General features: G+C 47.6%; 1 protein-coding gene across 2 annotated transcripts in view; it reads left to right on the plus strand.

Annotated features, from left to right (window-relative positions):
• ST8SIA5 (ST8 alpha-N-acetyl-neuraminide alpha-2,8-sialyltransferase 5) overlaps positions 1 to 23474 on the plus strand; it is a 51889-nt gene that overhangs the window by 23462 nt on the left and 4953 nt on the right. For both annotated transcript variants that reach the window (XM_056848856.1, XM_056848857.1), the window contains 4 exons: positions 8743 to 8835; positions 16337 to 16423; positions 19155 to 19299; positions 23009 to 23121. In XM_056848856.1, coding sequence (XP_056704834.1) covers positions 8743 to 8835; positions 16337 to 16423; positions 19155 to 19299; positions 23009 to 23121 — 438 coding nt within the window. The remainder of the gene's footprint in view (positions 1 to 8742; positions 8836 to 16336; positions 16424 to 19154; positions 19300 to 23008; positions 23122 to 23474) is intronic.

The raw sequence follows: 23474 nt of genomic DNA on the forward strand, positions 1-23474 counted from the left end.
GTGGCCATGTAGGATCTGCCACCTGGTTGCGCATGTCTCTCTCCAAAAGGCTCACTTGGATCATCCCATTTCTTTTCTCCTTCCTACCTTCTGACTTCACCAGCTGTCCCTTCCACCTCCTTAAAGAAACATCATCCTCATCATAAGCCAGCATAGTGTAGTGGTTAAGAGCGGTGGTTTGGCACGGTGGGCTCTGATCTGGAGAACCAGGTTTGGTTCCCCACTCCTCCACATGAGCGGCGGACTCTAATCTGGTGAACTGGGTTTGTTTCCCCACTCCTCCACATGAAGCCAGGTGGGTGACCTTTGCCTAGTCACACTCTCTCAGCCCCACCTACCTCACAGCTTCTGCTTGGCAGGCAGAAGATCCCAGGTTCAATCCCTGGCATATCCAGTTAAAAGGACCAGGTAGAAGATGATGTGAAAGACCTCAATGGCTCATTGGTAAAGCACATGCTTGGCAGGCAGAAAGTCCCAGATTCAATCCCCGGCATCTCCAGTTAAGAGGACCAGGTAGCAGATGATGTGAAAGACCTCTGGCTCAGACCCCGAAGAGCAGCTGCCAGTCTGAGTAGACAAGCCTGACCTTGATGGACTGATGGTCTGAATCAGCATAAAGCAGATTTATGTGTCCTTGTGAGAATAAGGACCAGCAGTTGGAAAGAGAGATCCTGGTCACTGTAATGAAGATAAGGAGATGCAAATCTAAGGTTAACTAGAGCCAAGGTCATACAACTGAATATACCCAGTATAGTGATAATGAAAGAAAGAACAGATTGACTCCCTAGCAAGCGAGGGACTATGGCTTAGTGGTAGAGCATCTGCTTTGCACGCAGAACATCCCAGGTTCAATCCCTGATCTCTGCCTAGGATCCTTGAGAGCCGCTGCCTGTCTGGCCTTTTATGCAGGGACGTTTCCCTGCTGTCACCCATACTGACTGCTTCGGGGCTTCCTTTGGATTATGCATGCTTTTTCCACCTGTCAGAGGTCGCCTCGCTCTCCCTGCGCATTTGGCCTGTGTTTTCCAGATGCTGTTTTAGCCAGAATCTGGAAAATGTGGGCAAGACGTGTGGGGAGAGCAAGGCGACCGCTGATGGGCCGAAAAGGCATGCATAATCAAAAGGAAGCCCCGTAGCAGTCGGCAGTGGTGATTGCGGGGAAACGTCCCTGTATAAAATGCCTCTGGGTAGTCAGTACTTGATGGACCAAGGGGTCTGATTCAATATAAAGCAGCTTCAGTGTTTTGTATGTCAGATATCCCTTGTGTGTGTGTGTTAAGTGCTGTCAAGTCGCTTCCAGCTCATGGCGACCCTATGAATCAAAGTCCTCCAAAATGTCCTATCTTTGACCGCCTTGCTCAGGTCTTGCAAACTGAGGGCCTTGGCTTCCTTTATTGAGTCAATCCATCTCCTGCTGGGTCTTCCTCTTTTCCTGCTGCCCTCAACTTTTCCTAGCATGACTGTCTTTTCCAGTGACTCTTGTCTTCTCATAATGTGACCAAAGTACGACAGCCTCAGTTTAGTCATTTTAGCTTCTAGGGTCAGTTCAGGCTTGATTTGATCTATAACCCACTGATTGGTTTTTTGGCAGTCCAGGGTATCCGTAACCCTCTCCTCCAACACCACATCTCAAAGGAATCTACTTTCTTCCTGTCAGCGTTTTTCAATGTACAGCTCTCAAACCCATACATAGTAATAGGAAATACGATGACATGAATTAACTTAATCTTGGTGGCTGGTGACACATCCTTACACTTCAGAATCTTCTCTAGCTCCTTCATGGCTGCTTTTCCCAGTCTCAATCTCCCTTAGAGTAGCCGGTTTTTTGGGAGGGGGGGGGAGGAAAATTGCACAAAACTGTTGTCAGGCTTTGTCTTTTTGCCAGAGGTGCCTAGAGGCATTTGGTCAGAGAGGACAACCTCGGACCCTTTTTGCAAGCCGGCCCGTTTTCGCTTCAGCCCGCGGTGAAACTCTAGTCCCGGACATACCATGCTATAAGCCTCTTGCTATGGAAATCATCCTGAGCATGAGGCATTCAGCAAGGTGACTTTAGGGCAGTCATCAGCAGGCAGGGAACATAAGGACCATGTTGTAACAGCTAAGACGGTGGTTTTTGTTTTCCTGCTGTTTTCTGTGTCTGAGCGCAACGTTTGGCTCCAGTTGCGGCAGCCAACAGACCCTTGGCAGAGGGAACCGTCCAATCAGGAGCGAAGCTGAGTCACATTCCCGATGCCCTCACCACTAGAGCCAGCGTGGTGTCATGGTCAAGAGCGGTGGTTTGGAGCGGTGGACTCTGATCTGGAGAACCGGGTTTGATTCCCCGCTCCTCCACATGAGCGGCAGAGGCTAATCTGGTGAACTGGATGTGTTTCCCCACTCCTCCACACGAAGCCAGCTGGGTGACCTTGGGCAAGTTAAAAAGGTAAAGGTAAAGGTCCCCTGTGCAAGCACCGGGTCATTACTGACCCGTGGGGTGACGTCACATCCCGACATTTACTAGGCAGACTTTGTTTACGGGGTGGTTTGCCAGTGCCTTCCCCGAGTTACAGTTCTATTAAGAGCTCTCACAGCCCCACCTACCTCACAGGGTGTCTGTTGTGGGGAGGGGGAGGGAAGGAGATTGTAAGCCGGTTTGAGTCTCCCTTAAGTGGTAGAGAAAGGGGTGGGGGAGAACTCACTGTGGAAGGCACAGATTGGCCAGTGACTGTGCCATTATCAGTACTCCTGAGATCTCTCCAAGCAGTTGCTGTAGTGCAGGGGTGGGGAACGTCAGGCCCGGGGGCCGTATAAGGCCCTCAAAATCATTTGGTCTGGCCCTTCATGGGTCCTGGCAGATCTCTAGCTCAGAAGGATGCTGCCCTGCCTGAATCTCTTGGGCCCAGCTGGGGACAGCAGAGCTCAAAAGCCAGTCGCTCTATGTGGCAGACACTCGAAGCCGTCTCCGGTTGTGCCTCTTGGCTAAATGTTTGACCAAATATAGCAGGCTAATTTTTAAGTTGATAATTTTGTACGGCCCCCGAATGATGTTATAAATATCCAAATGGCCCTTGGCAGAAAAAAGGTTCCCCACCCCTGCTGTAGTGGTTAAGAGCGGCAGACTCTAATCTGAAGAACCGGGTTGGATTCCCCACTCCTACACATGAGCAGCGACCTCTAATCTGGAGAACCAGGTTTGATTCCCCACTTCTCCCCATGAAGCCTGTCGGGCGACTTTGGGCTAGTCACGGCTCTCTCCGAACTTTCTCAGCCCTGCCTACCTGACAGGGTGGCTACTGTGGAGAGGGGAAGGGAAGGCGATTGTAAACTGGTTTGAGACTGGTTTCAGTAGAGCAAAGCAGGGTATAAAAACCAACTCCTCCTCCTTCTTCTAATGAACTGCTGCTGCTTAAATGAATGTTTTGTTGATGCAGTAGACCAGTGAAGACAAACAGGGAGGGCAGATTTCCTACCTGCTACTGATTTTGACCATTTCTGTAGCTTAAAGGTTTGCTGCTGCTGCTGCAGGTAATTACAACATCTAGAGGAGTTCAAAGATGCCAGAACCGCACTTTGCAGGGAAGAAGACGCTCAGGAAGCTTTTTCCAAGGGCAGTCCTGCCCGCTGCGTCTTGGAAGAGAGAGGCCTTCCCGCACGTTGACAAGCTGTCTGCGCTAGTCAGTTGCAAAGGAAGCAGGGGGCCGGGAAAAGCTGAAAAAGGAAAGGGTGGCTGGTTAGCTACATGGCAATTAAGCAGTGTTCTTCAACACCCCCTTCACATGGAATTAATCGATGTCGAATTTAGGTAGCACAGAACCCAGGCGAGTTTAGATCTCCGTCTAGATCTCCGTAGGCTGAGAGCTGGATCAGGAGGAGGAGGAGGAAGAAGAGTTTATATGCCAATTTCCTCTACCTTTTAAGGCAGGGGTGGGGAATGTCAGGCCTGGGGGCCGAAATCATTTGGTCTGGCCCTTCGTGGGTCCTGGCAGTTCTCTAGCTCAGAAGGATCTAAGATTGGTGATCCGCCCCCTCCCGCAGACAGGAATAGCCTCTATTCAAGGTGGATGTGAGTTTGTTTTGCTGAGACAAGGAACCTTTCCCCCCCTGAGTGCACCACCGGTTGGATGCCTGCCTGCTTGCCCGGCCCCCGGGGGGGGGGTCATCTTGGGCAGCTGCGTGCTTGGGGCTTGGTCGGCTAATTTTTAAGTTGATAATTTTGTATGGCCCGCAAATGATGTTGTAAATATCCAAATGGCCCTTGGCAGAAAAAAGGTTCCCCACCCCTGTTTTAAGGAGTCTCAAAGTGGCTTATAATTTCCTTCCTCTCCCCACAACAGACACCCTGTGAGGTAGGTGGGGCTGAGAAAGTTCGGGGAGAACTGTGACTAACCCAACATCACCCAGCAGGCTTCATGTGGAGGAGCGGAGAAACCAACCCGGTTCACCAGATTAGAGTCTACTGCTCGGGGGAAGGAGTGAGGAATCAAACCCATTCCTCCAGATTAGAGTCCGCCGCTCGTGTGGAGGAGTGGGGAATCAAACCCAGTGGGGAATCAAACTCCAGATTAGAGTTCTGTAGTCTGGAGATGAACTCTAATTCTGGGGGATCCCCAGGTCCCAACTGAAAGCTGGTATCCTGAATTTCAGCACTAGAAAATAGTATTCAGTTTGCAAACAGAGGTATTTTGGGAGGCAGGGCTTGCCCTCTATGGAAGGTACATGTCATATGCTGGAAGCCTGGCCCAAATTTTAGGTCCTTCTGGTGGAATTTTTTAGTGCAGTCCCATGCAGAGTTACAGCAGTCTAAGCCCAGACAGATTTAGATTTCACAGGACTGGTTCTCTCGGAACAAAGTGCTCAGAATGAAGCCCAGTTGATTCCTTCTGAATTTTTATTTCCTCAAATTAGGGTTACCCACTTCGGCAGGGTATAATCCCACCGAATCCACCCTTCAAAACTAAAACTAATAAAATCCTCTTCCTCAAAGATAAATGTAAAGTTCTGCATTTACGTAGGAAAAATCAAATGCATAATTATAGGATGGGGGAGACTTGTGCGAAAAGGATCTTGGGGTCTCAGTAAACCAAACATTGAACAGGAGTCAGCAGTGTGATGTGGTAGCTAAAAAGGCAAATGCGGTCTTGGGCTGCATCAACAGAAGTATAGTGTCCAGGTCACGCAAAGTGATGGTATCGCTTTGCTCTGCTCTGGTTAGACCTCACCTAGAGTATTGTGTTCAGTTTTGGGCACCGCAATTTAAGAAGGATGTAGACAAGCTGGAACGTGTCCAGAGGAGGACAACAAAAATGGTGAGGGGTCTGGAGACCAAGTCCTATGAGGAAAGGTTGAAGGAGCTGGGTATGTTTAGCCTGAAGAGGAGAAGACTGAGAGGGGACATGATGACCATCTTCAAGTACTTGAAGGGCTGTCATATAGATGGAGTGCCAAGTTGTTTTCTGTTGCCCCAGAAGGCCGGACCAGAACCAACGGGTTGAAATTGAATCAAAAGAGTTTCCGTCTAGACATTAGGAAGAATTTTCTAACAGTTAGAGCGGTTCCTCGGTGGAACAGGCTTCCTCGGGAGGTGGTAAACTCTTCTTCCCTGGAGGTTTTTAAGCAGAGGCTAGATGGCCATCTGTCAGCAATGCTGATTCTATGACCTTAGGCAGATGATGAGAGGGAGGGCATCTTGGCCATCTTCTGGGCATGGAGTAGGGGTCACTGGGGGTGCGGGGGGGAGGTAGTTGTGAAATTCCTGCATTGTGCAGGGGATTAGACTAGATGACCCTGGTGGTCCCTTCCAACTCTAGGATTCTATTATTCAAAGCAGCCATTTTCTCCAGGGGAGCTGATCATAAGAACATAAGAAAGGCCGTGCTGGATCAGACCAAGGCCCATCAAGTCCAGCAGTCTGTTCACACAGCTGCCAACCAGGTGCCTCCAGGAAGCCACAAACAAGACGAGTGCAGCAGCACCATCCTGCCTGGGTTCCACCGTACCCAAAATAATAGGCATGCTCCTCTGATACTAGAGAGAATAGGTATGCAGCATGACTAGTATCCATTCTAACTAATAGCCATGAATACCCCTTTTCTCCATGAATATGCCCACTCCCCTCTTAAAGCCCTCCAAGCTGGCAGCCATCACCACATCCTGGGGCAGGGAGTTCCACAATTTAACTATGTGTTGTGTGAAAAAATACTTCCGATCTCTGTAGTAGATTTGCCAACTCTGGGTTGGGAAATACCTGGAGAGTTTTGGGGTGGAGCCTGATGAGGGTGGGGTCTGGGGAGAGGAGGGACTTCAGTGGGATATAATGCCATACAGTCCACCTTCCAAAGCGGCCATTTTGTCCAGGTGACCTGACATCTCTCACTTGCATATCTGATGTAATCGCGGGAGATCTCTAGCCACATCCTGGAGGTTAGCAACCCTACCCCGTCGTCCGGAGATGAGTTGTAATGCTGGGAGATCTCCAGGCCTTACCTGGAGATTGGCAACCCCGAGTGGAATGTTTATGCTGGATGTTTGGCTTTTAAAAAGCAAACTTGCATCTTTCCTGCTGCTTTCCCTTCTGGCTGCGTCCAGTTTTTTAAAAATCTGACCATCTGGGTAAATAGGAAACGATCAACGGGGAAAATTGCAGCGACTTGGGAAATCTGTATCTCCTCCTAGAATCGGCCACTAGTGCCAAATTTCCCCACCCCAGTCTCTTTCTGACTTTTGGTGTCAGTATCTGAGCCGGGTTTCTGAGCCTCTTGCCCTCCTGATTCCCAGGCAGGTGATGAGCTGGGGAAATGTGAGCTGGATTCCTCTGGAGTAAGACTCGAAGGCAGCCTGGCCTGGGAAATGGCAGATATAATCTTTCAAAGTTAACCAAAGCTGCCTTATATAACCCCCCTCTCCATCTTGGATAGAATCTGGAAATCCAGCATAGTGTAGTGGTAAGGATGTTGGACTAAGATCGGGGAGACCCAGGTTCAAATCTCCCTCTGCCGTGGAAGCTGACTAGGTGACCTTGAGCAAGTCATAGACTCTCAGCCTGACCTACCTTACAGGGTTGTTGCGAGGACAAAATGGAGGAGAGGACAACGGTGTAAGCCACTCTGGGGAGCCTCCCCAACCACTTATTTACACACTTGGATACCTAGCAAAAATGGCTCAGTTTTGTTTCTCCTTTCATGCTAGGGGCTAGGAATTTTTGAATAACCAAAATACTTTTTTTTCCAGAAAGTATGGCATAAATGAAGCAGGTCAGTCAATCAATAAGTAAACCTTGCGCAAAAGGCACCCCGTCTGTTAGCTCCCAGGCTGCAGTCCTGAAGAACTCTCTCCTGGGATTCAGACCCATTGAATAAAATGGAGCTTGCTTTTGAGTAGACCTGCTCACTCTTGCTCCCAAAAGCAGGGCCTCCTGGACTCCGGGATTCAGGGGAATTATGCAAGAGGGAGAGACTGGGTAACAAACAACACCCACCGGCGATCACTTTCACAATCCGTTTATGAGCGCCCGGAAGGATCTGGCTGCTCTCTGCTGGAACGCTGGACTTTAAGGATAAGAGCGTTTCCCCAGGTCCGTTTCTGTATTGTCGCGGAATTCTGTGTTCCGTTCTTCAGTAATTTTCGTTCAACGAGGAGACTTTCCAAAACTAGTTTTTGGTCCATTTCAGTGGGTTGATTCTCATTGGTTGATACTTTGAGTTCATTGGAATGGGTTTGGGGGACTGCTAAGACACCTGGATTGTCTCATCATAGGGTTTTTCAAGGTAAGAGTAGGTCAGAAGTTGTTTGCAACTGCCTTCTACGCAGTCCTAACTGGGGTTAGCTGCAGTGGACAAATCAGTGGGTTCTAGATCAAATCAAGCCTGAACTTTCCCTAGAAGCTAAAATGACTCAATGGAGGCTATCGTACTTTGGTCACATTCTGAGAAGACAAAAGTAACTGGAAAAGACAGTCATGCTAGGAAAAGTTGAGGGCCGCAGGAAAAGAGGAAGACCCAACATGAGACTGATTGATTCCATCAAGGAAGCCACGGCCCTCAGTTTGCAAGACCTGAGCAAGGGTGTTAATGATAGGACATTTTGGAGGACATTGATTCATAGGGTCACCATAAGTTGGAAGCGACTTGATGGCACACAAGATACCTGGATTTTGAGGGCTGGATTCAGACGTCCAGTTCTCACACAGGGTGCAATGTAGGAATGGAGAATTGGCACAAACTTCAGTTATCTGTGACTTCCAAACTTAACATGCATCTTAACTGGAGTTAGTTTTCCACCTCCCGCACTGGAATTCTTCACGAGGCTGTAATCCTAGCTTAGGATCCCAATTGAAGGAAGGAAAACTATAGCTTTGGTTAAGATGCACATTTGTATGTCATGAATAAAGTTATTTAAGCCACCGTTCCTTCATCATGGGCTGCATGAGGTAGAAAGAGGGAGAAGTTAGGTTCATTCAGATGTTGCACTACCGTTATATTACAATGGGTAGCCGTGTTAGTCTTTCTGTAGCCGTAGAAAAGAGCTCTTTTCTACTGTTATAATGGACATCTGAATGTAGCTTGGGCATTTGAACAGAAGGTAGTGCCGTTTTCCAAGAGTCACAGCGACATGGGAATGGGCAGAAATCTGGAGAACCAAAGAATGACTTTTTGCTTTAACTCTGGCACTGAGATCATCCTGTAGCCACACAAGAGCTGTCTGTGCGCACCCAAGGATGATGCTGTCGATCTGTCAGTCTTTCAAAATCCTTTTTTCCCCCTCCAGGTACTTTGAATTTTATGAAGGCCCCTTTGACTACAACTCCACGAAATGCCTGGAACTGAGGCAGGATATCATGGACGTCAAGGTCCTCTCGATGTAAGTAGCACCTGGCCTTTGGGTTCGCTGGCCCTCCCTTACATGTCAGTGGGGTGGATACTCCTCTTATTTTGCCCTGGTGGTGAAAAGGGCCGTCAAGTCGCAGCTGACTTATGGCCACCCCATAGAGTTTTCAGGGCAAGAGACTAGCAGAGGTGGTTTGCCAGTGCCTGTCTCTGCATAGCGACCTGGTGTTCCTTGGTGGTCTCAAATCCAAATACTAACCAGGGTTGGCCCTGCTTAGCTTCTGAGATCTGACGAGATCAGGCTAGCCTGGGCCATCCAGACTAGGGCAACTACATATTGGTAGAAAGTGCTATCAATTCACAGCCAACTTATAGTGACCCTATAGGGTTTTCAAGGCATGAGATGAGCAAAGGTGGTTGGCTGTTGCCTTCTTCTTCGTAGTGACCCTGATATTCCTTGGAGATTCTCTGGCCAATCCTTATATTCAGTGGGGTGGATACTCCTCCTGTTCTGCCACTCCCCTGGTGGCGGGAAAGTGCCGTCAAGTTTCAGCTGACTTATGGGTGACCCTGTAGGTTTTCAAGGCAAGAGACTTTCAGAGGCGGTCTGCCATTGCCTGCCTCTGCGTAGCAACCCTGGACTTCCTTGGTGGTCTCCCATCCAAGTACTAACCAGGGCTGACCCTGCTTAGCTGCTAAGATTTGACAAGATCAGGCTAGGCTAGGCCATTCAGGTCAGGGCCCCACTTCACTAAGCAAAGTGTATTAATCTTTAGTAGTTGGATCCACCCCAGTAGGGTGGGGTAGATAATGTGTCATTTTTAGTTTTTAATTAGAAAAGTAGACAAGGCAGACATAAATAACTAGTAATTATTCTTGGGGAGGGGCCATGGCTCAGGGGTAGAGCATCTGCTCAGTATGCAAAAGGTCCCAGGTTCAGAAGAAGAAGAGTTGGTTTTTATATGCTGACTTTCTCTACAACTTAAGGAAGAATCAAACTGGCTTACAATCTCCTTCCCTACCTCTCCCCACAACAGACACCCTGTGAGGTAGGTGGGGCTGAGAGCTCTAAGAGAACTGTGACTAGCCCAAGGTTACCCAGCTGGCATCTCCAGTTTAAAGGATCAGGCAGTAGGTGATGTGAAAGACCTCCACCTGAGACCCTGAACAGCAGCTGCCAGTCTGAGTTGACTATACAGGCCTTGATGGAATGATGATCTGAGTCAGTAGAAGGCAGCTGCATTTAGCAAGGCACTGTGGCTCAGTGGTAGAGTACTAGCTTTGCATGTAGAAGGTCCCAGGTTCAATCCCTGGCAACTCAAGTTAAAAAAAGTCAAATAATAGTTGAAAGACCTCTGCCTGGAGAGCTGCTGTCTGACTAGACAACAGTGACCTTGATGGACCATGGGACCGAATAAGTAGAAGGCAGCTAAATACATTCACTTTTGGGGGACAGAGGCCTGAGATGAGCCATGGTTGTGTGGTAGAGCATCTGCTTAGCATAGAAGAGGTCTCCGGTTCAATCCCTGGCATCTCCAGATAAAAGGATCAAGTAGTAAAAAGGTAAAGGTAGTCCCCTGTGCAAGCACCAGGTCATTACTTACCTGTGGGGTGATGTCACATCACAACGTTTACTAGGCAGACTATGTTTACGGGGTGGTTTGCCATTGCCTTCCCCAGTGGTCTACACTTTACCTCCAGCTAGCTGGGTACTCATTTTACCGACCTCAGAAGTATGGAAGGCTGAGTCAACCTTCTTCGGGATTGAACTCTGGTTGTGAGCAGAGCTTTGACTGCAGTTTTGCAGTTTACCACTCTGCGCCACCCATACCAGAGACCCCAGAGAGCTGCTGCCGATCAGAGCTGACAATATTGACCTTTTTTTTTGTTTAAAGCAGTCTTATACTGAATCAGACCCTTGGTCCATCAAAGTTAGTGTTTTCTACTCAGACCGGCAGTGGTTCTCCAGGGTCTCAGGCAGAGGTCTTTCACATCACTTACTTGCCTAGGGTCGGGGGGCTATCCAGTGTGCTGCATGGAGTGTCACATGTATGATTATCTGCCTGCTGGACAGAAGTCGTGGGTGTGCGCTCGGTGCTCAACTGGAGGAGCTGAGGCAGGCAGAGAGAGAGGTGACTAAGGACTCCGGGGATGAAATAGTCACATCCCAGTCCCAAGGGGAATGTGGTTCCTTAGAAGGGACCTCTTCCTTGGTGGATGAACAGACATCCTCTCGTACCGAGAATATGCCTCAGAGGGGAGGGGGGGCTTCTTGCAGTGGGGGATTCAATCCTTAGGAATGTAGATAGCTGGGTTTCTGGTGGGTGCATGGACCGCATGGTGACTTGCCTGCCTGGTGCGAAGGTTGCGGACATTACCCGTCATATAGGTAGTCTGGTAGGTAATGCTGGGGAGGAGCCAGTGGTTGTGGTGCATGTTGGCACCAACGACGTGGGGAAATGTAGTCCGGAGGTCTTGGAATCCAAATTTAGGTTGCTAGGCAGGAGACTAAAAGCCAGGACCTCCAAGGTAGCTTTTTCAGAAATGCTACCTGTTCCACGTGCAGACCAGTTAGGCAGGCACAGTTGGTGAGTCTCAATGTTTGGATGAGACGGTGGTGCAGGGAAGAGGGCTTTAGATTTGTAAGGAACTGGGCAACATTTTGGGACAAGCCGGGCCTATACAAAAGGGATGGGCTCCACTTGAACCAGGATGGAACCAAACTGCTGGCGCGTAATATAAAAAAGGCGGCAGAGCAGTTTTTAAACTGAACCTGGGGGGAAAGCCGACAGGAGCTGAGAAGCATCCGGTTCGGGCAAACTCAGTGCACATGGACAAAGGGAAAATTGCTTCAGATTGCCCACACGGGAATTACTTGAACATGAAAGGGAATGGGGAAAAAATGATGGATAGCCACTTAAAGATGCCCAAAGGCACATGCCAGGCAAGTCGAAAGAGAGAAACAGTGTGGAGGTGTTTCTATGCTAATGCTAGAAGCCTCCAAGCAAAAATGGGGGAATTAGAGTGCATGGTTTTAAGGGAAAACATAGATATAGTGAGCATTACAGAAACCTGGTGGAGGGGAGAGAACCAGTGGGATACAGTCATCCTTGGTTACAAACTGTATAGAAATGACAGGGAAGGGCGTATTGGAGGGGGTGTTGCTATGTACATCAAGGAAGGCATAGTGTCTAATAAGCTAGAGACCATAAAAAGGGCACACTCATCCACAGAATCCTTATGGGTGACAATTCTGGGCCCCAAAGGAGATTTAGTACTGGGGACGTTCTATCGGCCCCCTGACCAAATGGCTCAGGGTGATCTTGAGATGGAGAATGAAATTAGGGAAGCATGTAAAGGTAATGAAGTACTAATAATGGGAGACTTCAACTTCCCTCATATTGATTGGATAAATGTATGCTCCAGTCAAGCCAAAGAGATAAAATTTTTAGACATCCTAAATGACTGTGCCCTCGAACAGTTGGTCATAGACCCAACCAGAGGGGAGGCGATCCTGGATTTAATACTCTGTGGTGTTGCCAGTGATTTAGTGCGGGATGTGGATGTAGTTGAGCCAGTTGGCAATAGTGATCACAATGGCATCAAATTTAATTTATAGGTAAGTGGGAAAGTGACTGGGAAATTTCACACAATTACCTTTGACTTTAAAAGAGGGAACTTCTCTAAAATGAGAAAACTGGTAAAGAGGAAGTTGAAAGGAACAGTTAGGAGGTTAAATCTCTTGAAAAGGCTTGGGGGTTACTCAAGTCCACATTACTAGAGGCTCAGCTAGCTTGTATACCGCAGGTCAGGAAAGGTAGTAATAAGTCCAAGAGGTCACCACCATGGCTAACGGGTAAGGTGAAGGAAGCAATTAGAGGAAAAAAGTCTTCCTTCAGAGACTGGAAGAGTTGCCCAAACGAGGCGAGCAGAAGCAAACACAAACTTGCACAAAGGAAATGCAAGCAGATAATTAGAGATGCAAAAGAAGATTTTGAGGGGCATATTGCTAAACACATCAAAACAAACAATAAGAAATTCTTTAAGTATATTAGGATTAGGAAACCAGCTAGGGAAGCGGTTGGACCATTGGATGACAATGGGAGTAAAGGAACTCTAAGGGAGGATAAAGCGATTGCTGAAAAACTAAATGAATTCTTCTCATCTGTCTTCACTGTTGAAGATACAGGGCAGATTCCTTCTCCTGAACAGAGATTTTGGAGAGGGGAAAATGAGGAACCGAGGCAACTAGTGGTAACAAGGCAGGAAGTCCTAGAACGTCTAGACGAACAAGTCACAGGGACCAGACGGTATTCATCCTACAGTTCTTCAAGAACTCAAATGGGAAATTGCTGAACTTCTAACAAAGATATGTAATATGTCCCTTCGATCAACCTCTGTACCAGAGGACTGGAGAATGGCCAATGTAACACCCATTTATAAAAAAGGTCCCAGGGGGGACCCAGGAAATTACAGGCCAGTTAGCTTAACGTCTGTTCCAGGTAAATTAGTGGAAAGCATTATTAAAGGTAGAATTGTCAAGCATATAGAAGGGCAGGGTCTGCTGGGCAAAACCCAACATGGCTTCTGTAAGGGTAGGTCCTGTCTCACTAACCTATTAGAGTTTTTTGAAAGCGTCAATAAGCATGTGGACAGGAATGAGCCTGTGGATATTGTGTATTTGGATTTCCAAAAAGCTTTTGCCAAAGTCCCCCACCAAAGACTGCTAAGCAAACTTCATAGTCACGGGATAAGAGGACAAGTCCTCTTATGGATTGAGAGCTGGCTGAAAAATAGGAAGCAGAGAGTAGGAATCAATGGTCAGTTCTCCCAATGGCGGGATGTGAGCAGTGGGGTGCCTCAGGGATCTGTGTTGGGACCGGTGCTTTTCAACCTGTTCATCAATGACCTGGAGTTGGGGTTAAACAGTGAAGTAGCCAAGTTTGCAGATGACACCAAATTATTTAGGGTGGTTAAAACAAAATCGGACTGTGAAGAGCTCCAGAAGAAGCTCTGCATGCTGCAAAAATTGGCATTAAAATGGCAAATGAGATTCAATGTGAGTAAGTGTAAAGTGATGCATATTGGGACATAAAATCCCAGCTTCACATATACACTGATGGGATCTGTGCTGGCAGCGACAGACCAAGAAAGGGATCTTGGGGTGGTAGTGGATAGCTCATTGAAGATGTCAACCCAGTGTGCGGCTGCTGTAAAAAAGGCAAATTCCATGCTGGCCATAATTAGACGAGGAATAGAGAATAAAACTGCTGATATCAAACTGCCCTTGTACAAATCTATGGTGAGACCACACTTGGAATACTGTGTACAGTTCTGGTCACCACACCTAAAAAAGGATATTACAGAGCTTGAGAAGGTGCAGAAAAGAGCAACCAAAATGATTAGGGGACTAGAGCAACTGTCCTATGGGGAGCGGTTAAGACGCTTAGGGCTGTTCAGCTTGGAAAGAAGGCGACTGAGGGGAGACATGATAGAGGTCTATAAAATTATGCATGGTTTGGAGAGAGTGGACAGGGAGACGTTTTTCTCCCTCTCCCATAATACTAGAACACGGGGTCATCTGCTAAAGCTGGAGGGCGAGAGATTAAAAACAGATAAAAGGAAGTATTTTTTCACACAACGCACAGTTCAGTTGTGGAACTCCCTGCCCCAGGATGTGGCCATGGCTGCCAGCTTGGAGGGCTTTAAGAGGGGAGTGGACATATTCATGGAGGAAAGGGGTATTCATGGCTGTCAGTTAGAATGGATATTAGTCATGCTGCATACCTATTCTCTCTAGTATCAGAGGAGCATGCCTATTATATTAGGTGCTGTGGAACACAGGCAGGACAATGCTGCTGCAGTTGTCTTGTTTGTGGGCTTCCTAGAGGCACCTGGTTGGTCACTGTGTGAACAGACTGCTGGACTTGATGGGCCCCAGCAGGGCCTTTCTTATGTTCTTATGTTCTAGTCCCTTTAACTGGAGATGCCTGGGTTTGAACCTGGGGCCTTCTGCATGCCAAGCAGATGCCCTGCCACTGAGCCACAGCCCCTCCCCCTTGATGGACCAAGGCCCTGATTCAGTATAAGGCAGCTTCACGTGTTCAGGTGTTCCTCAGCGTTTGTAGCTGCAGGGTCAGAGTAAGGCTGCTGAATATTATTGATTCGTACGAGTCCAGCTCAAAATATTTTGTCTCCCAAGGCAAGGGATTCTCGTCACTTCCCGGGGCCAGCCCGGATAAGCCCATGCAGCATGGCTACTGTTCTGTGGCTTGAACCCAGCTGGGATCAGCACCCTCACTGTGGGTTTCCAGGGATGTTGAGTCAGCTCAGCTGCCATCCTGCTATCCCTCCCCATTGAGAATCTCCCCCTAATTTGGCCAGTTTGCTGCCTGTTTTCCCCCCAGCTCTCTTTCTGGAATCCATTTTCCTCTGCGTTCTTATTTTCTCCCTCCGGGAGATTTCCCAGTTAACACGCTCCAGTGGTCTAAACAACAAAGTGACCTAATTCTTTAACAGTGACTTACGGGAAATCCTAAATCATGCCACGTTTGAATAATTACTGTCCCTTCTCCATGGAGGACCCCAAGAGCCTCATTGTATTCAAGGCAAAGCAGGATATACAAAGGTGTGCCATGTGATTTTCTAATCTGATGTGACCCATTCGAAAAAGGTTATTTCCTTATAGGGTTTTGAATGGTTCTCCCTTCTGGACTATAGAGATGGCTGAAACATGCATCAGATGAATTGGTCTCTCGTCTGCAAACTCTAGTGCTAGAACAGAGCCAGTGTGGTATAGTGGTTTAGAGTGGGACTGGTATCTGGGAGACCCAGGTTCGAATCCTCACTTGTGCCATGGAAGCTCGCTGGGTGACCTTGGGCCAGTCACACGCTGTCAGCCTAACCTACCTCGCAGGGTTGTTGTGAGGATACAGTAAAGGAGAGGAGAATGACGCAAGCCGCTTTGGGTCCCCATTAGGGAGAAAGGTGGGGTATAAATGAATTAAATAAGTACATTAATTAAAAGTTGAGATTCTTTAAGGTGCCATAGACTCTTGTTTATTTTTATTAAAGGTATGGTGTACGTTGGCTGATGTAATTTATGGGCAACCAAAATGCCTATTGTCATGGTCGGTTGGGAGTGGGCAGTGAGTATTTCACAAGGGCCCCAGGTGTGCATGTTTGAGAGCCAGCATGGTATAGTAGTTAAGAGCAGCAGACTCTGATCTGGTGAACCGGTTTGATTCCCTGCTCTTCCACATGAAGCCTGCTGGGTGACCTTGGGCTGGTTACAGTTCTCTCCAAACTCTCTCAGCCCCACCTACCTCACAAGGTGCCTGTTGTGGGAAGGGGAAGGAGATTGTAAGGCGGTTTGATTCTCTTTAAAAGGTAGAGAAAATCGGCATATAAAAACCAACTCTTTTGCCGCTGCTGCTGCTTCTTGAGTGCATATATGTGAGCACCTCATTGCAGGATCCATAAATATCTAGTCCCTTTTTCTTTCCTCCAACCCCATTCTCCTTCCCTGCTTTTAGGGTGAAGCAGACAGAACTGTTTGAAAGGTGGAGGAACCTACAGATGTGCAAATGGGAGATGAATGTCACCGAAGCCAAGCTCTTCAAGTAAGATGGGACTCAAACCAGTGAGGTTTCAGCAAGTGTAGTTTTCTTGCCACTAAGTTGGTAAACTTGTACCTGGGCCCTTGGCTGACGTGACTAAATACTCCTCCACAGAAACACATTCCATGCACCTAGAAAGCTAATGTCTCAGGGAGGAAGGTTCAATCCTAGCTTTCTCCCTGAGATGCTAGCCTTTTCCCCAAGAGAGAACATTCCACCGTTGGATCCCATTCTTGCAGTTTGGTGATACAACTATGGTGTGGGTGGGAATGAAGAGGGAATAAGCAGGCAGGATGCTGAGGGGGGAGAACAGACCCTATCATATCAGAGAACGCGACTGTAAATGCCGTTTCAGATTTTTTAAAAATGCCCGCAAATAGAAAATTATCCACTGGGATAAATCCTTGCCCACCTTGTTGGCTTTCAGTTTGCAGGGAGTTTTTTTTTTTTTAATGCCTTCAAAAACAGACTTGGGGGGTTACCACACTTGTATTCCCAGCGATGTATTAAGAGTTTTAAAATGTTATAAAAAATACTGTTCGCACTTTGTTTGGCCCCTTTATCTGTGAAGACGTCTTCCAACCATTTATAAGCCGTGGTATCCAAAAACCCTTTTAAAGCGATGTTTTTTATAACATTTTCAAACTCTTAATACATTTCTGGGAATACAAAGTGCGGTAACCGCCTTGGTTGAGAGCCAGCGTGGTGTAGTGGTTAAGGTGTCAGACCAGGATCTGGGAAATCCGGGTTCGAATCCCCACTCTGCCATAGAAACTTGCTGGGTGACCTTGGGCCAGTCACACACTCTCAGCCTCGGTCCTGGCAAGTTTTTGGATGGGAGACCTCCAAGGAATACCAGGGGTGTGACGCAGAGGCAGGCGATGGCAAACCGCCTCTGAATGTCTCCTGCCTTGAAAACCCTACTGGGTTGCCATAGGTCTGCTGTGAACTGATGGGGGAAAAAAGAGGCTTGGTTGCCAGAACAGCCAAAGCAAGTGTATCGTGGTGGGTACACATGCAATGGTGATAGGACTATGACTATATTTTAACAAGGTGTATATAAAAACAATAGAGAAAATTTGTGTATTGTTACTTTCCCTTGTAGTATTTGTCTTGGCTTAATATACGTTCAGTTGCAATGTTCTGTTCTTCAAATCTTCAGAAAGTAATTTCTTGAGCCAATCCCTGTGTTTAGCACTCAACTATATTAATTGCTACACTATACCAAGCTCTGCCAAGGTATACTTGAGGGTACCTTCGGGGGTAAAGAAACAGAAACCTTAGGCGATGGCAGTAACCCAAATAGGCCAGGTTACACTGCCTGCCTGTTGGGAGGGGGGAAAAGAGAGACTTAATTATGCACTTCAGGTTGCAGTCCTGAGAGCGCTTTCCTGGGAGTAGGTAAAGGTAGTCCCCTGTGCAAGCACCGGGTCATTCCTGACCCATGGGGTGACGTCACATCCCGACGTTTCCAAGGCAGACTTGGTTTGCGGGGTGGTTTGCCAGTGCCTTCCCCAGTCATCTTCCCTTTACCCCCAGCAAGCTGGGTACTCATTTGACCAACCTCGGAAGGATGGAAGGCTGAGTCAACCTTGAGCCGCCTACCTGAACCCGACTTCTGCCGGGATCAAACTCAGGTCGTGAGCAGAGTTTGGACTGCAGTACTGCAGCTTACCACTCTGTGCCACGGAGCTCATTTTTCCTGGGAGTAAGCCCCACTTAATAACATTGGGCTTACTTCTGAGTAGCCCTGTTTAAGATTGCTCCCGTAATCTGTTGAGGAATAGGAGGGGGCTTTAGAAGCTAGGAGTGGTTCTGTTCCCCTTTCAAAGAGGCAACCAACTCAGGAAGGAGAACGGGACCGTATATCCCCAACAGCAACTAAGAAAACCGAGCTGTGATCCAGGAAGTTGTTTGTGAATTTTCTGGCCATTATGAGATTTAAACAAAGTGGCTTTAGGGAAGCTGTTCTCTTTTTGGCTTCTTCCCACCCCCCTTCTGCAGAATTGGGATAATAATGATACTGGCCAGCCCTTCAGGGCTGTTGTAATCATTACAGCCAACCGGTGGTGCGTGTGAATTCCACTGAAAGAGCAAATGCTTTGTTTCACATTTCTGCATTCCTAGTCCAATCACACTGCTTATTGGATGTCTCATCCTATTGATTGCAGTTGACTTTCACACACACTGAATAATGCAGTTTCAATCCATTTTCAGTGCACTTTGCAACTGGATTTTACTGTGTGAAATGGCCGGATCCACTTGCAAGCGATCGGTAAAGTGCATTGAATGTGGATTGAAAGTACATTATTCAGCATGTGTGAAAGCGCCTTGTACACTCTGTAATCCTCCTTGACCCTTGGTGAGAAAGGCGGATGATAAATAACGTAAATAAATAAAATGAAACTAATTGTTATTGGGCTTTTCTGCGTTCTCATTTTCCTTGCTTGTAAGTTCATGTTTCTTTTGGGGTGTTTTTTCCTGTTCTGCACGTGTTTTGCTCCCTCTAGTGGTCAATTCGATATCACACAGGCTTATGTCCCCCATAAAAACCTGCAGTTTAAATCTGCAGGGCGATATGCTGGACATAAAGTTGTGTGATATCGAATAGACCATTAGAGGGCGCAAAACATGCGCAGAACTGAACTCCATTGTTACTCAGTGGTAGACTGGATTGGGAGCATCTTCACAATTTGAGCTGTCGATTCACGCTGTCCTCTCGATCCTTCCCCAGGTCTACTCTGTCCAGGTGTTGTAACGCTCCTGCCTTCATCTTCACCACTCAGAAGAACACTCCGTTGGGGACAAAACTGAAGTATGAAGTCGATAGCAGTGGGATCTTTCACATTAACCAAGAAATATTCAGGATGTTTCCAAAGGTGCAGCATGTCCCGTCATTTCAAATGAATTCCCAAGATTGCGCGACAGCATCCATAGCTAAGTGTTTGGCGGCCCCCTTTCGCAAGTGTTTCTCTTTTGAAATGCTGCCCTGCCTCAATACTGCCACATTCCAGTATAGCCGCTGATAGGCAGTGCAGTTTATATTTGTTTTCTGTTGCTCCAAAAGGTCGGACCAGAACCAACGGGTTGAAATTAAATCGAAAGAGTTTCCATCTAGACATTAGGAAGAATTTTCTAACAGTTAGAGCGGTTCCTCAGTGGAACAGGCTTCCTCGGGAGGTGGTGGGCTCTCCTTCCCTGGAGGTTTTTAAGCAGAGGCTAGATGGGCATCTGTCAGCAATGCTGATTCTATGACCTTAGGCAGATGATGAGAGGGAGAGCATCTTGGCCATCTTCTGAGCATGGAGTAGGGGTCACTGGGGGTGTGGGGGGAAGGTAGTTGTGAATTTGCTGCACTGTGCAGGGGGTTGGACTAGATGACCCTGGTGGTCCCTTCCAACTCTATGATTCTGTGATTCTATATATAGCGTTGCAGGTCATGGAAATACTACCTTTATATAGAAAAGTACCGATCTGCCTAACCCACTTTGGGGAGGGGATGTTTGGAGAAGAATTGTTCCTGGAGCATAGCAAGCAAACGGCTGATGCCTGATAACACGGAGCTAGCAGAACTGCTGTTAAGTCACAGCCAACCTATGGCACCTCCATAGGGTTTTAAAGGAAAGAGACAAGCAGAGCCGGTTCACCATTGCCTGCCTCTGTACAGCAACCTTGGGCTTCCTTGGTGGTCTCACATCCAAGTATTAACCAGGGCAGTCCCTGCTTAGCTTCCGAAGTCTGACCAGATCAGACTAGCCTAGAACATAGGAACAGAAGAAAGGCCCTGCTGGATTAGACCAAGGCCCATGAAGTCCAGCAGTGTGTTCACACAGTGGCCAGCCAGGTGCCTCTAGGAAGCCCACAAACAAGACGACTGCAGCAGCATTGTCCTGCCTGCATTCCACAGCACCTTATATAGCAGGCGTGCTCCTCTGATCCTGGACAGAATAGGTATGCAGCATGACTAGTATCCATTTTGACTAGTAGCCATGACTAGCCCTCCCTTCCATGAACATGTCCCCTCTTCAAGCCTTCCAAGTTGGCAGCAAAGTTTTTATCACAATTTGCCTTCTGAGATACCTCTGATTTTCAGGGGGCATCCTATTTTCTGCGTGCCGTACAGCTGTGCTCTAAAAATTTGTCCTCCCCCTATATATATATTTCACATCACCGTTTCCTTTGGATGTATTTTTGTTTTCTGCTGTGAAATGACTCATCAAATATGCATGTGCTAATAGCTGCGTTTGTAGGCTTACATAAGCAAGCCGTTTCCACGGGACCCCAGCTGCTATAAGGAGACACTGAGTCAGATCATCGGGCCTTCTCCGCCCAGGAGTGTCAGCAACTCTCCAAGGTCTCGGGCAGCGAAAGGTCTTTCCCATCCCTGCACTGCTATATACACCGGGGATGTGTTTGTTATACCTCGCCTCATGGGGATTCAAATTTCCTTACGTAGTTCTCCTCCCCTTTTATCCTCACAACAACCCTGTGAGGTAGGCTAGGCTGAGCGGGTGTGACTGGCCCAAGGTCACCCAGAGAGCTTCCGAGGCAGAGTGGGGATTCGAACCCAGGTCTCCCAGACCCCGGTCCAACACTCTAACCACTGTAGAACGTGATGGGTAGTCCAGTAGCACCTTAAAGATTAAAGGCGGTGGTTTGGAGCAGTGGACTCTGATCTGGAGAACCAGATTTGATTCCCCACTCCTCCACATGAGCAACGGAGGCTAATCTGGTGAACTGGATTTGTTTCCCCACTTCTACACACGAAGCCAGCTGGGTGACCTTGGGCTAGTCACACGCTCTCAGCCCCACCTGCCTCACAGGGTGTCTGTTGTGGGGAGGGGAAGGAAAGGTGATTGTAAGCCGGTTTTATTCTTCCTTAAGTGGTAGAGAAAGTCGGCATACAAAAACCAGCTCTTTTTCTTCTAACACAGTTTCTGGTAGGGTATGAGCTTTCGTGAGTCACAGCTCACTTTTAGACATTTCTAGAAGTGAGCTGTTGAGACTTTTCTAGAAGTGAGCTGAAAATGTGTTAGTCTTTAAAGTGCTACTGGACTCTTGCTCTTTTCTACTACTGTAGAACGTGGGACTTGGGTGTGCAAACCAGTCCCTCTGCCACTGAGCAAAGGCCTCTCCTTGTGGTCAACAGATGCTCCCAGCATCTGTTACCCCCATGTAGATACGGTGACTCTCTTAGGGTTGCCAGCCTCCAGGTGGAGGCTGGAGATCTCCTGCTAATACAACTGAGATCCAGCCGATAGAGATCAGTTGACCTGGAGAAAATGGCTGCTTTGGAGGATGGATATGGCATTGAAGTCCCTCCCAAAACCACACCCTCCTCAGGCTCCACCCCAAAATCTCCAGGCATTTCACAACCTGGAGCTGGCAACCCTACACTTAGACCTGAGCTACACGTGGTCAAGGCAGGCCCGTGTCTTCAAAGTTCAATCTAATCCAGTTGTCTAAGGAGCCCCGTGGCGCAGAGTGGTAAGCTGCAGTACTGCAGTCCAAGCTCTGCTCACGACCTGAGTTCGATCCCGATGGAAGTCGGGTTCAGGTCGCTGGCTCAAAGTTGACTCAGCTTTCCATCCTCCCGAGGTCGGTCAAATGAGTACCCAGCTTGCTGGGGGTAAAGGGAAGATGACTGGGGAAGGCACTGGCAAACCAACCCGTAAACAAAGTTTGCCTAGGAAACATCAGGATGTGACATCACCCCATGGGTCAGGAATGACCCTGTGCTTGCACAGGGGACCTTTACCTTTAAGGAGTTTTGGCCATTCAAAGTGGCAAAGTGTCACATGAGCCAGGTGGACTCAAAGCCCCTACCAACTTTTCCTCAGTTGCTGGCATTTCTGGTATCTGAGGGCCAAATGGGTGTTATGCCTGTTCTGGCACTTGAAAAGGTGTGTGTGTGTGTGGGGGGGACACACAACACAATTGCCTGCTGTCACCGCACCATGGGCCTGAACGTGTAGTTTGGCTCTGAGCCCGCTTGAGGATGAGGTTTCAGAGGCAGAACTCTGGGGGTAAGTGCTGGACAGGGATCAGATTCGGTGTTCCCGGTCCACATGCCCTCTTTGTAATCTTGCGCACGAGAGCAGAAAAGAGCGGAAACCATTGCAGTGTAAATTATTCTGCCCTTGATGGACCAATGGTCTGATTCCGCATAAGGCTGCTTCATACGTTAACAAGGGAAAAGATACGCTGGCATATTTATTCAAGGTGGAATAAGTGGATCCAGGATGCTGTTTTATGTGACCGTCATCTGACGAATAGCTATCCTGTACGTACATGTGTGTACATATAAATAACTATCCTGGTACGACAAATAACTATTCTGTACATACATGTGTGTATGTATGAATAACTATCCTGATTATCCTGGTATGACGAATAACTATCCTGTACGTACATGCGTGTACGTACAAATAACTAACCTGCATGTACACGTGCGAACCAGTCCATGGTTTGATTTCCTCCAAGGCAAGCAAAGGGTAGCAGTTTGAAAGGTAGCCACAGCTAATTTAATTCCTCTTTATTTATTTATTTATTTATTTATTTATTTATTTATTTATTTATTTGCACTAGGAGATGCCATACTATCGCTCCCAGTTTAAGAAATGTGCAGTGGTTGGGAACGGAGGGATTCTGAAGAACAGCAGATGCGGCCAGGAGATCAATCGAGCAGATTTTGTGTTTCGGTTAGTGTCCCAATACGATTCCTTTGGTGTGCTGGATGCTACAATAGTAGTAGTAGTAGTGTCTGTGGGGTGGAGTATGTTTGTTTTTACCTGGTACTCACAACTGAACAAGTCCCCAAGTGGCTTGCAATTCACAGAGCCCAAAAAACCCAAAGGAGATAACTTTCTTAAAATATCCATATGAACCTGGATCATACTGAGTTAGAACTTTGAGTGATCTAGATTTATTGAAAAATAAATAAAATAATAAATATAACCTGACTCTGTGGCGACTTTCCAGGTCATCTCCTCTTACATTTTATCCTCACAACAACCAACAAGCTAGTGAGGTAGATTAGGCTGAGAGAAAATGA

Source organism: Euleptes europaea, chromosome 4 (assembly GCF_029931775.1).
Source record: "Euleptes europaea isolate rEulEur1 chromosome 4, rEulEur1.hap1, whole genome shotgun sequence".
NCBI lineage: Eukaryota > Metazoa > Chordata > Lepidosauria > Squamata > Sphaerodactylidae > Euleptes > Euleptes europaea.